At 47.5% G+C, this 14,468-nt stretch overlaps 1 protein-coding gene across 2 annotated transcripts in view; it reads right to left on the bottom strand.

Moving 5' to 3' along the window:
- Positions 1-12,977, bottom strand: part of LOC117585263 (alpha-2 adrenergic receptor) — a 47,224-nt gene extending 34,247 nt beyond the window's left edge. For both annotated transcript variants that reach the window (XM_034274677.1, XM_034274678.1), the window contains exon 1: positions 11,037-12,977. In XM_034274677.1, coding sequence (XP_034130568.1) covers positions 11,037-11,909 — 873 coding nt within the window. In that variant the 5' untranslated portion in view covers positions 11,910-12,977. The remainder of the gene's footprint in view (positions 1-11,036) is intronic.
- Between the last annotated feature and the right edge of the window lie 1,491 nt (positions 12,978-14,468).

Raw genomic sequence — 14,468 nt, 5'->3', positions numbered from 1 at the left:
CAATATCCTGGCTGGCATTTACTAATTTCATAATGCCAAATGAAATAAAAATGGCAGCAGTGTGGAACGGAGCGGAGCGAAAGGAGAAAGAGCGAAGCGTGTTTTGTAGAAGCTGCAAAGGATTTATCGCGTTCTCTCAACGTGTGGTCAGAAAGGCATTGGCCCATTGGATTTTCCTTTTCCTTTTTTTTTTTTGGTCCGTATCAAAAACTTGTCGGCTGCAGCATTAAGCCTCAGTGAGCAGTCGAGGGGAAATCAAAGCACCGCACTGAGTGCGCCATTTCCGGCTGTCAAAGGGGTGGGGATGGGGGTACACAGAGACAGGGCCCACAATGGGAACAATAACTCAATAAAGCCTCGGCGCCGCCGGCACACAGAGCGCAAATAAGTGCAAGACGGAGCACAGCCCAAAGCTCCACACACACAGCTCCAACTTTGTCTCAGACACAATTTTATATTTGAGTCTCCGTCTTTTTCGTTTTCCTTTTCGTTTCAGAGACTCTGTCGACATCCACTCCTTTCTGTTCTCCTTATCCCGCTTCGCACTGTCATCCGTCTTCATCGTCTGCGTGTTAATGAAAGACAAAGGCAGAGGCAGAGGCAGAGGCAAAGCCAAAGGCAGAAGCAATGGCAATGGTGGCTGCCTGGATCGTGCTTTTATGGCCCCACATTAAAGTGAACTGTAAAATGCGCTTCATTTGTAAAAATGAGCCATCGACATGGGGGCGTATGTGTGCGCCAAGTGCCAGAATTATGATGATTGACGATTATACAGTCCACTCTGGTGAAAATAAAACTCAGGCAGAGAGACTTTTCCCTTTGGAATGCAAAATTAGATGGCAGAAGACTGAGCTTCTGGCTCGTGGCATTCCAAATGAGACGATATGAGATGCACAACTCAAAGGCTTAACCGGAGTGAGTCACAGGAAAACAAGTGGCAACGGAATTTTTAAAAATGGTAAAAAGCCAGAAAATTAATATTTATAACATGGCAGAGGCCAGGCTGTCCAAATGTCAATGTGCACAATTTTAATTATGCACAAAAGACGGAAATTGGGAAAGGGTTTTTGCGGCTGTCACTGTCTCCCATCTCCTCACTTCCGTCTCAATTATGCTCCGGCAATTTTCACTTCGTTGCCGCTGTCATATTTGACACGCCCTGCTTTACGGCTTGTTGTTTTTAATTTAAAATTTCTTCAATTCCATTTTTGGGCATATTTATGTTTTGGCTCCCTTCTTCCCCGCTGTTCGTTGAGTTCTCTCTCTGTTTCCCCCTCGTTGTTGATTTTTTTTTCCATTTACATTAAAAGGCTCCAAATGAGCGTAATTAAAATTGACCCAAGGGAGTAGCCGCCCCGGCAATAAAAAGTACGAGACTGAAAGAGCAGCAAAAACTTTTGCATAATTAGCAGCGGGGGGAGAAGAGCAGCAGTCAGAGTCTGCTCGTAGGAGTACATGAATCATCCTGGCTTTGGACGGGATTGATGAATGCTGAGAATTAAACTCGTGTATGCGAAATTAAATTTGCCCCCTCCCATTGAGCCAATGATACTCGAGAGTCACTCGACAGAGGAGCCAGGGAGCCAGGCAGCCAGGGAGCCAGGCAGCCAGGGATGGTCGGGGGTCGTGTACCATTATAACAAAGTCCTGCCAATGGTCCCCCTGCTCTGCAGTCTGTGTCTACCCCCTCGGACTGTCTCATTTAATTTTAAACTTTTTTGATTTCTCTGGCGGCCGAGTCCTGCTCCCCAACGACATGTGCGCCGAGCGAAAAAGTTGATTTGAAAGTTTTCCCCTAGCTGCAGCCGCACTTCGGTTCAGTTGTCGTTCCCGTTCCAGGCCGGGACCCGTTCCAGCCTCTGTGCGAGAGCCAGCAAATTAAAACTACAAATTCATTTACGCAATGCAATTTCAGCTGGCAAATTCAATTGGATTGCACAAACGAGAGTTTATTCCGGCTCTGCACAGCTCTGGGGTAATTATGTTCACATTTAGTGCGCGATTATGGCACGGGCCGACGGGGGACGGGGCACGGGGCACTGCAGCGGAAAGCAAATTAAAAACTTATTCATGTTTCGGGCAAATACTCAAATAAATGCAATTTCTATAATTTCTTTGCTGGACTGACCTTTTTCTGAGGCCCACTTCACTTTATGTTTAATAGCATAAAATGGCCCACAAAACTGGAGAGGGCACGGCGACATTTTGTGTAATTTATTTGGCCTACGGCCGCATCCGAGTTCCCTCCATTTTCCATCTCTCTTTTTGTCCTTCTTTGCCACGACGATGAGGCGCGCAAATACTTTAAGACGATTTTATGTAAATGTTTTTCGTGCTCATGTTTTAAGTGTGTTTGTGTCTCTCCGTCTTCGATGAGCAGACTGGCAGCAGAAAAAAAGGCAGAACAAAGGATGCTGCGGGATTTTGAACTGCCGTCTCCGTCGGGGCTCTTTTGCCGTGTCTGTTCATTCGGAATTTTATTCAAAATGGATTATGCCTGCCGCCTGTTCGCCTCTTGCCGAAAAGCAGCACAACATGAAAATAATTCAGCACCATTTTCAGCGCTGGTGTTGTTATTTTTTTGCCGCTGAATTTGTAAGTGTTTATGTTTATGCGACAAAGTGCCAAGGACCTGATCCGTATCCCGCTCCTGTCTTCTGTCTTCTGGCTTCTGGCTCCTGGTTCTCGCCGATAAAGCCGCGGCCTTAAAAAATCCTTTAAAGCGGCCGCTCAAAAGTTGAATTTAATGAATGGCAAAATTGGTATTTGATTCCGTCGTGGCCATAAATCTTCACACGGCCAACGGGCTCGGCTCCCATGTGTGTGCTGCTGACTCGACTGGCAATTATCTCACTTTGGCCAGTGTTTTTCAGTGTTTTTTCTTTGCACTTAAGTGGAAGTAAATCAATATGGCCGGCACGGTGGAAATTTACGACAAATAGCGCATTAAATTGAATTGCTAAATTTAATTTTATTGTCGAGGCTTGCAAGTGTTTTTTGCTGTCCTCGAGCTGCCGGAGATTCCTCCGTCAACTGCATAACTCTTTCGCTTATTAACCATTTCCTGCGTGGCACCCAGACCCAGTCCCAGCCCCAGTCCGTGTATCGAACCAACAATGGAGGCGGCGCCAGACGACGGCGATGTGGATGTGGATGGCAATGGCCCTGACGATGGTGACAACGCCAGCTGGCGTGATAAGCCATTCATTACGATTATTATGGAGGAGGTGCCACACAGAGAGGATAGGGGCAGCCACACACGACATGTGTGCCGACGAGTCGAATAAAAAAATACTGCTGATAGGAGTAAAAAATTGTCATACTCATTTATTTTTATTTACTGCGCGCAATTTGCACATAAAAGAGGAAAGCTAAAGCCAAAAGCCGAGTTCCCAGCTCGTGCGAAAGGGTTGTCTGTGCTCGGTGCAAATCTGTGACTTTGACACAGCCGAAAAATATGGAAAAATTATGCGTAGCCATAAAAGCTGAGCGCGGCTAAACAGAGCAGTGCACGGCGATGTCCCTCCCGATGTCAATGGCATTGTCAATATTTAAGTTTTGACATTGTTATGACAGTTATGACCCCGGCACGGGCACGGGCACTGATACCGTCACCGTCACCGTCACCGGCCCACCCAGAGCAGAACCTTTTACCGGAACCGGCAAACGTTTTTGCGTGAAGGTAATTTATGGTGTTCATGTGTGCGCGCAAATGTTGTCATAAATGTCGAGCGCTTTTTGCGGAATTTTGCCAAAGAAACACGATAATATCGAACGGCGATTGCTTGTGGCTGGAGCGCATGAAATTAACTGCAGTGACCCCACAATACCCTTTAATTATGGGTAACCCTCTGTGACTGGTGACTGGTGGCTGCTGGCTGCTGGCTGGTGTTGATGATAGGGCTCTCTGGCAGCTGGCCAAGTAAATCACGTAGGGAATTGCCTGCCGCATTGGCGCCAGTAAAGAGAGCAGCCCGTATTTCATTTCATTCCGTTTCGTTTCATTTCCTTTAATGGCAAAATCACAGGACAAGAACTAAAGCGGCTGCGGGGCGTATGCGCAATTTGTTTTATTTGACTTGAAGCAAAGGCAAATAGAGAGTGCAGAGGGTGGGGTGCAGCAATGAAAGACAAGTTTATTTCCAGCTTTGACTTGGGAAAGATTCTCTTTTAATTTGGCGATTTTCCGCTTGTTTTGCCAATTAGGCGCCATTTGACTTTGCGATTCGTCCAAGAGTCCACAAAAGTCCAGTCCAGGACTTGTGCCACGACTTGTGCGAAATTCAGTCAATTCCATTCACCAATTCCGGCAGACTCTGGCAATAAATTAACTTTGACCCTTTCAGCGGGCCAACGGAAATGGTTGTCAACAGCACATCTGTGTGCATGGGCAGGGGCAGGAGCAGCCAACTTTGCGATGGCTCTTAATTCAATTAGAATCAGCGGAACTCCAGTCGATTGTAAAAGAGTTTGCACCACACCCCACGCTCGACTTTTTGTTCAATTTATTTGGCCGAGTGTAAGTTTCCTTGCCCGCAGATAGAGTCAGCTTGTGGCAGGCTCATAAATACGAAATCTGTTTGAACTTCCATTCGCCCCGGACCCCGAGCTTGCCTTGTTGGCATGGCTTAAAGCTTGTTTATGCTTCCCGCCAAGTGAAAGTTAATACGCGTGCGAAATCTTGAAGCGCTTTTCGCGCGAGCAGAAGGCCAGAGCAGGAGCCCGAGCCCGAGCCCGAGCTAGTGCCAGTGCCAGTGCCAGTGCCAACGGCAACAAAAATAATGATATTAAACTTTGGCAAAAAGGAATTATATTTCATACGAGATGACATCAGCTCACACACACAGAGTTGCATTCATACGCATGTGTACGCCTCATATCTGGAGCTAAAACTTTTTGGGTTTCTTCTCTTTCGGGCAAAGTACTTTAGGCGATAAGAAAGAACAAAAACAAAAGTGAGTAACGGCACCCAGACGCTGTCTCGCTCACACTCTTTGCCTCGCGGCCATGCTTGGAGGTGAGGCTGAGGCTGGGAATGGGAATGGAATGGAATCTGCGCTACTCTGCAGTTTATGGAATGCAATAAAAAACTTTTCAGACAGCTTCCCAGCCAGCGTGCAATGCAAATTCTCTAAGCCAGCGGCAGAGCACAGTCTTTAAGAAACAGTTATGAACGGCAGGGCAAATCGAAGGAACAACCGAATAAAATAAATAAATAAACGCCAACCGACTACGCCTCAGAAGCCGCACAGCCAATGAAAGCCAAACAATTGACTGAGAAGGCGTTCCTTTTCGCTCAACCAAAAAAAAAAGAGAACAGAAAAGAGAAGGGAATGAGGAAAGGAAAAATAATAATAATTCGGACACTAATCCGGGCTTAGAAACTTGGCTTTATTTTAATCAAACCGACAGAGCGAGCAGCACGAAAAGTTGCCCCGAACAAAAGCGGCCCTGAGGCTGTGGCCAGAGAATGAGAGGAAGCCATTCCTGCCTCTCGTGGTGGCATACGCTCGCGACAGTCACGATAAAATCATGAACGAGGGAGGGATAAGTCCTCATCTGGCTGTGGCATGGGCATATCCAAGTGTCTGACTCCAAATGAAGTTCAGAGTTGTGGGCGCCCCGACTTCAAGTTTCGACTGGGGAGGCATGACAAATGCCAATGAGGGGCTGTGTTGCATATGCCTCGCACTGGAGGACCGCAAATGGTATACGTGCAACACTCACAATAACGGGAACCAGGCAACGGTCCCAAAGAGCAGCCGGAAAGAATTGCTGTGTAATTTAATTTAAGCAAGAACGGGGGTCCATCCGTGGTTTGGGGCAGGCGCCAGTTAGTGGTGCGTGCGCCATAAGCTAAAATGTCAATATTTGCCTATGCCGCGCATAAAATGCCAAGGCATATGCCTGCTCGCCACTGGCACGGCCAGGATGCTGTGTGCCAAGCGGACATTCAAAGGAATGTGCTCTGCCGCCAGTTGTTTGGGAGATCCCGCTCCAGAAGCACAAACCCTCTTCGCTTTTTTTTGCCACATCCTATCTGTAATGTCAGCAGCGATGAGTGCGCGGCAAGCGGAAATTAGCAAACGATTTGAGCGCCCACAGACACAGTAAGGAGCGGCAAGGAGAGCGCCGCAGCCAGGCGAGCAGCAACACACAAGACAGAAAAAAAATACAAACCCCTATTGAATGAATGTAAACGGGGGCGTACGCTTGTTATTTGATTTCTGTTGATTTTCTCTCGCTGCCTGGCATATATTTTCGTTAATAATTTCCTGTTATAAACAAATCAAGGATGTAATAACGCAGTTCAATGCGTAAATGTTGCCGTCTTCAGCTGCTCGAGCCCACTTCCAGCTGCTTCAAAATAAAATGCCACTGATTATGATCTTAAGAGCCATCACAGACCGTAATGGCCGAAAAAAGAGAAGCTGAACTTTTCAAACGATGTGGAGCCACACACACATACAAGAGTAGTGTAGAAGTATGCACAGGGACTAGATACACACACACATAGGCCCACATAAGCAAAGGCATCTACAAGGCCTAAGCCCATTAGCTCACTGTTGTTGAACCTTTTTCCTACCCGTTAATCGCAGAGCCAAACGGGGTATATTGTGTGCCTGGAAATGTTTATTTTAAACAAAGGCAAAGAAATGTTTCTAGCTATTAAACTCTGCGAATACTTTGTTGTAAGTTTGCTCTTTGTTCTTTACTTTTTTGTTATGTTAAAATGCAAAATAAACCCCACTACGGGGTATCATTGTGTCTGATTGTCCAACTGCCTCGTGCTTCGTTTCGTTTTGAAACTCTTTGGGACTCTGGCATTTCTTTGCTTCTTTTGCATGAAAATGCTAACAAACAAAAACAAAAAACAAGAAGAATGTAAAATACTTCAGCTAAAGTAAAGGGCTACACAGAGAGCACATAAACATGCACATCTACGATGGCAGATGTAAGCACAGAAGCAACAAGAACAACCAGACTGAAGGCGGGGCAGAGCAGGGCAAGTCAAGTGTATGAAATGTAACAAAGACCTAACGAGAATTACAGTCTCCAACACACACACACACATACACTGACTAGCACATATGTGAGGATATTCTGAGGCTCCTGCACATGTACGAAATAATGAGAAAATATCAAAAGTGCCCAGGCTCACGCACACTTTGGACCGAGCACGAGCCGGAGCCTCAATGTCAACTTAAAGCTCTGCCAGTCGAGCCATGCCGCTGGCCAGGACATTGAGGATGAAAATAGGCACGGGGAGGGGGAAGGACTATGCCAGAGGACCACCGTCGAAGGGTGACTGTGTGACAGGGTCTAAATGCTTTCCACTCTGCAGTTTTTCTCTTAATTTCCTTTAAAGTGCCTGGCAAAAACTGACGCTAATGAGCTACTTAGGCAATGACTTAAGTCGTTATTGTGCGGGCGGTCGGGTGGCTGCCATTACATTACACATACGCACCACCGTGTTGTCCCGGCTACACATTTTGCCAGGGGCAATTTGAGCTGACGAAAACGAAACTGCCGCCAGACCCTAATTGCCTTGACTCTGCCACAAAAGCTGCTCCAGATTCTTCGGTTTTTGTTTCAACTACTTTGATTTGGGCATAAACTTTCGCATTCTCCGTCGGATTTGATGAATGTTCTTTGAGCCAAAAGCCGATTGTTGCTCCATTGTGAGAGTTTTGAGAGGAGGTCTGCCTTTTGTCCGATTATATGCCGGAAAATGGTTCATAATGTTCGATTAATATTTCAATAAAGTGCTTGCCCCTTTACGGATTATAATAATAAGGTCCATTGTGGCAGCGCCTGTCAAACCCGACCCGACCCGACCCGACCCTTTGGCGCCGACCACAAAAGACCTCATTGCGGCACAATGGGACGTGCTTCGGCACAGCTTGAGTCTGTTTGCATTGTGAGTGAATAGAATCGGATGGGGCATTGCATAATGTACGAGTCGTTACCACGAATTAAGCGTTCTTCTTATACATATTCGTGTATATTTTGGTAGATTGGTTTGCCCAAAACGAGCCACTTCCATGCCCAAATTGCACTCATTTCGCTCAGAGGCTGACGAACAATGGGTGCTGATTTGCATGCCACGGGGGTCTCTCGCCGCAGGCATTATTAGGAATCCAAAAATAACACGCACTCACAGTAGAACTCGTACAGGCAGTGGGAGTACTCCCACCAGTCTCCACGCACAATTAGAGCCACCTCATTAGGCCGCGCATTAATCAGGGAGGGCAAAACTTTCGCCGCTTTCCCCTGCGGGCGGCTGCTGATGCTGATGTCAATTAAAATGTGCCTGTCAAAATATTTGCACACCCACACAGAGACGCACATATGGAAATCAACAGCCCTTATGGCCTTTCCCATTCCTCTTTCTTCCCATAAATAGTTCAATGGCTAGACAATGTCGAGAGCAGAGGCCTCTCTCTCTCCCTCTTGGCTGAGCAAAATCAGCGTCATCGCTCTCTAAAATGTTCCTTTATTAATTAAATCGAGCAGGCAAGTGTCAAATCAGCGCATCGCTGTGCACCACCACCTCCTACGGCCTCCTGCCTCCACACATGACACCAACAAGTTTTCTGTACCCTTACAGTTGAGTATTTTGATTGTGTGCGGGAAAGAGTAATTTTCGGATAGTAATCGCTGAAAATAATTATCTATAATAAATCTGATTATTAAATATCCATAATGTTGAGATACTTCCCATGACATTTCCTGCTAAAAGTAAGTAAGAACTGACTTGCAACGTTCAGCTAATTTTGGGGGAAAGAGTATCTCCTGCTGCGACCTTTCTGGCTGCTTTCTCCTTCCTTTTTTTTGCTGGTGTGCGGCTTGTATTGCGGTTCAATGTGCCGCTGCCGTGACGACGACGACGACCTACAACATGTCAACATGGTGTCATAATTAAAATGTTCACCAGGCCATGCCACTCTGCCGCCGCACCTCTCCTTACCGTCGCCCACGGACAGGGGACAACACCCGACAACAGGCCATTCGATTCGGCTGCAAATTGGAGGTTTTTGATGGCAGCCCTGAACAAGGGCAATGCCGACAGTCATTTCCTTTCCCGAAATCAACCGCCTGCTATCCCCTGTTGGCCGGGAGACATTTTTAATGATTGGCCGAGCCATGAGGCCGGGCAGGGTGACGGCCACGAGTATCCGTGTCGATAAGGCTAGTTAGCTGATTGGTTTTGGCGGTTTGTTCGTCTCCTCCGACATTTGTTGGGCCAAAAGGGTGGCCAGCTAATTGGGCCTCTGACGCTAAATGAGATAAATGATTGAATGTTGTGGAGGGAATGGTGGAGCGCGGTGCCAGGTGGCTTCAGGTAATCCATCCCCTTGGACGCTGGTCAAACACACTAATTTCTGTTTATATGCAAAGTTGGCCATCGAAATTATAAATTGTCATACGGCTGGTGGTGTTCACAAAAACATGGCTGTTCATTATGCCCTGAGGCTGCCAACAAGCTGGTCCTCAGCTCACTCCCCCGATAGAACTTTATCCGGGCCACTTAGACTTGATTAATGTGCCAGCATTTGCCGGTTCGGTCCGGTCTGTGATGCCCATAGTCCACCAGTACCAGTACCAGTACCAGTCTCGGGCCGTAAATAAAAACATTCAACATTTTCCCCCTCCCGTTCCCGTTCCCGTCCACTGCCCCGCAGCTCGTCGTTTTATTGTCTCAAGGTTAATTTGAATGGCAAACTTTACGTAAGCATTCTTCTATATAAAGATACTTTATTTTTTGCCCGCCCGTCGCACACTCTATTATTATTTCTGCTCCTCCACAGGACATTGTCCAGTGTCCAATGGGAGTGTGTGTGTGTGTGTGTGTGTGGCGGTAACACACACAGCGAAACAAAATTAATCAAAAATTCTGGAGACAGGCGAGATTCAGATACAGATACGGATACTCCAGAGGTCTGCCACGGGCTATTTGCATTTTCCATTTTGCTGGCTCACTCTCTCTGTCTCTGTCTTTGTCTCGCTCTTGCTGTTACTTTTTCGTGCCACGCATTTATCATGATTGCAATAAATAATATTGTGGTTTAACCCACCACCACTGACCAGGGGACTGGGCGAAATATTTTCTTTCATTTTGTACACACTTTTTTGTTGTGCAAAATTCCCGTTTAAACGCTTTAAACGCTCGAAATGTTGCTGTCAAAAGTCCGGTGTGGGAATTCCTCGGGTCAGTCACTGTGATTGAATGTTTCCCTGTCCCGCAGTGACTGACTGACTGACTGGCTGGCTGAGTGCATCGATTCGTTTGAAGGACGTTTTCAATTTGTGGCAGAATTTAAAGAATTTGCCGAAAAACGGAGGCAGCGCCAAAATGGCTCCCAGCCGAATGCTGGCAAGACAGGCGTGCGGCAGTTTGTGGCAGCCACTGAGGGGAAGGGGAAGTTTGTTGTGTGGCCCCTGCCAAGGAATTTCTCTTGTGAATTTTCCAGCTAGTTTGTTACGCTTTGCCCCTGCCACGCTGCCAAAGCTCAGCATGGATGTGTGTATCTTTTTTGGTTGTTTCGCTATGCCGCACCACATACTCAAATTCAAATTCAAATTCAACAACTGGCAGAAGACCCGCATGATAATGCGCATATTTCTATGGATTATGGCCTACTTTTTGGGGTAGGCTTGGGCCCAGAGCAAGCTCTCACTCCATTAGGGATGGGGGCGGGGTGAAGAATTAGATACACTCGGGGAATGTACCCGCTCAAACTCATTCTCGTATGCATAAATATCTCAGCATTTATTCTCTGCGTGACTTTCGCCAACGAGCGGCAAACCCGGCACCGAACGATCTGACAATTGTTCAAAATTTGCATAGAAAGAGGCCGCAATTTCAGCGCTTTGCATATTTCTATCCGCCGCACATTTGAGCTGTACCCCCAGACTCGTTCGCTTTATTGTTTGCAAATACAAGTGTGTTCATGGAAGCGTTTCGAGTACCAGTTGGGGCAACAATTGCCATCAATTGGCGTCAATTTTGCATTGAATATGACTGCACTTACCTCGCACTTGGGCAGCGGTCCCTCGGGCATCTTTACCTTCCACCCCAGCAGCGGTGGGATGCAGATGAGTGCCGACATAATCCACACCGCCGTAATCATGACAGCGGCACGGGCCGGCGTCCGCGACTTCAGATAGTCGACGGCCTTGGTGATGCTCCAGTAGCGATCGAGAGAGATGAGGCAGAGGTTCATGATCGAGGCGGTGCAGAGCAGCACGTCCATCGCGGAGTGGATGTCGCACCACCAGCTGCCGAAGATCCAGTAGCCCATCAGCTCGTTGGCCAGCGAGAAGGGCATTATGATGAGGCCCAGAAAGAAGTCGGCCACAGCCAGCGAGGCGATGAACCAGTTCTGTATGTTCTTCAGCGACTTTTCCGTCGCAATGGCAATGATCACCAGCATGTTGCCCACCACGATGATGATCATTAGAATGGTCACAATGATCGAGGCAATCACTATGTGCGTGAGCGTGTACCCGCTCGGATAGCGTCCGTCCCAGTGCACCTCCGTGACATTGCTGCCGTTGCCCATGAGGCCGTAGCCCCCACTCAGGTTGCCCGCTCCGCCGCTCTGGTTGTAGTAGCTGCCCGCCAGCTGCAGTGTGCTGTTGTAGAAGCTGCCATTCAGCAGATATATCGTGTCGTTCACATTGATATACCCCGCACCCGATCCCGTGGCGGACTGGTCGAGCAGGCCCGGCACCGTCAGTTGGCCATCTACGGTTAGGAGCGGGGGATTGAGGGTGTCCGGGTACCGCGTGCCATTGGGTGGCCCGCCTGTGGCTGCTGTGGAACTGGTCGTGAACACGGCCAGAAAGTCGTCGGTGCTAATGTTGCCCGTGTTGATGTTGGCATTCAGCCTGCTGTAGTCCATGGCTGCCTTTGGTCTGGTCTGCTGGTCTGTGCGATCTGCTATAATCCTAACTCTAGGTGTGTGTGTGTGTGTGTGTGTGTTTAGCTATGGCTAATCTCTATAGTCTGATTGGTCCCATGCTGCCGTCCATCCGGCTGCTCGTATTTATAATTAAATTTGCTTACGCGCGAAATTCCAATTGAAGAATTCTCGCGTGTGATGGTGGTCGGTGATCGGCTGCTCTCTCGCGTTCCGCTCCAACACCCAATTAACCCTAATAATTTATTTAATTCCTAGCATTCGCAATATTTTCTAGCGATTACTTCGATTTTTTAATACCCGTTTTGCACCGAAACTCGTGTGTGGCGTGTAGAACGCGCGCGCGCTTCTTTGCTTTTTGTTTTTTGTTTAAGTTATGGTTTTCTTGGCTTTTGTTTTTGTTTCATAAATCAATTATAGTCTACAGCACATGTACAGTATATACAGTTTACACAGATACGGGTACGAATACGATTAGGACTACGGACACGGAAACGGACACAGATACAGACACGGACACATGACAGAGACGAATAGAAAAAGATCTGGCTATGTACAAGTGTGGGGCATCCTCGCTGAACTTCTGCTGCCACTGGCGGGACACGATCCCATCGATCCAATTGACTGGCTCTGGCTCTGGCTCTGGCTCCACTGCCCTTCGCTCTCCTCACATTGCGCTGGCTGCCGAGTCATCCGTCAGACACTCTGAGGCAATATTGTTAATACAATAAGTTCTGACCGAATGTTTTTGGCGCACTCACTGCCAATAAATCGCGCGGATCGCTGATAGATGAGGCGATGATGGATGATCCGTTTGCGGTCTGTATTTCATTCACTCGTTTTCTCTGTTTATTTACACACAACGCGCGACCCGCGAATTTCACTCTCTGTGTCGGGCGTGTTTTTCCCGCTCGATGCTGGCGCAGGCTATGGAGAACTGTTGCCGTGGCGGCTGCTTTGGTTGGCTCTTGGCTTTTTCGGCTACTTGGCCAATTGACGCGCCCGGGACACGTTCGCACCGCTCGAACTGCACATCCTAACTGAACGGCATCCGCTGGCGCTGCCACTGACGGACTTGCTACCAAAAATGGCATCCACATGGGAGGCAGACAGGGGCTGTCTTCGGTCGTTCTTTGCGTGTGGTCGTCGTGCGCAGCGCTTCCATCGTTCCGCTGGGAAATTCTCTCTTTCTTGCTACTGCACGAGTGAGTGTCTCTCTTTTGTTCTTGTTGTTGAGACAGTTGGGTGTATGCGATTCTCATTTATGCATTGCTCTGGCATGGGTTGCTTTGTTTACGTTTGCCATTTGTGAGTGTTGCACTCGTAATAGTGGCTGTCCCCCGATCGCTTTTGTGGGGTAAACTCTCGTAGTAGACCTTTAATCAACAAAAGGTGCACCAATATTTGCTTTAATAATTTGCAGATTCCAAGGTAATCATAATAATCATCTCTGGATTATAGGTTTTCAACGCAATTGAATACCAATTAAGATTATTTTTCGAGCACACGTTTTCTTAGAGTTTCTTTTCTACCTTTTCGTGCTAAATACTTTTCGGTCAAAGTTTTATTATACGATTTTATTACTGATAACTAAGAAGACATGCAAATTATTTAAATTTTGTCTAACAATTATCTTATTTCGCGAATATTATTACCCACCTTCCGTTTCCCTAATCCCATTATTCGACTCCACTTAACTTTCAATTAGACAATTCAATTTGTATATCGAATTGCACATTGGTTATGTTGCTGTTAGTTTGTTGCCACTACGCCGACAGGTTCCACAAGTGCACGGCAAGAGGGACATTTTCGCCTCTCTCTTTCTCGCAGCGGGGAAATATTCTCTCTGTGTTTTGTTTCCCACCCGTTCCGCCCGCCCGCCGTCACAGTGTTGCGCTCTGTTGTGCTTTGTTTGTCCCTCTATCCCAGTGCCCTAAACCAAAAACCAAAACTTACTTTTGTGGCAGCACTTTTCACGTTTTTCATTTCGTTTCTTCGGTTGAGAAGGGGAGGGTGGCGAGGGACAGGGCCCTTCTCCTCCTCCTCCATCTGATGCCCGTTTCATATGTTTGTTGAGGACTGCTGCGACCATGTGTGCGATGCGATGCGCTGCGATGCTACCTTTTGTGTACATTTTCGTTTTAACCCACATACGGGCTGGGCCTTTGTTTCCACGGTAAATGTTGGTCATGCTCGCCTTTAAATACTTCTCACGCCAGCTAAAGTCCCGGCCCCCGGCCCCCGGCCCGTCTCAATAAAAGCGTAATGAAGCTATCCATCCGCGAAAGGTGTGCGGGCGCAATGAACACGAATACGAGAAGGCAGGCATCTTCGGCATCCCCGGCAAGGAGCCAACACAACAGCCAACATATCGGGCACATTATGCGCGATAGTCACGTCTGTTGGGCACATAATTGAAAAGCGAACTTGAGCGTATCAATCGTACAGGTTGTTGCTTCCGTCGATGCTCTTTCTGCCGATGGAGCAATGAAATCAGCTAGAAATTATGATAATGAAAAAGCGAGGCACAAGTAGAAGCAC

The sequence above is a fragment of the Drosophila guanche genome, unplaced genomic scaffold (assembly GCF_900245975.1).
Source record: "Drosophila guanche unplaced genomic scaffold, DGUA_6, whole genome shotgun sequence".
NCBI classification, from domain to species: domain Eukaryota; kingdom Metazoa; phylum Arthropoda; class Insecta; order Diptera; family Drosophilidae; genus Drosophila; species Drosophila guanche.
This window is presented reverse-complemented; position numbering and strand designations above follow the sequence as displayed.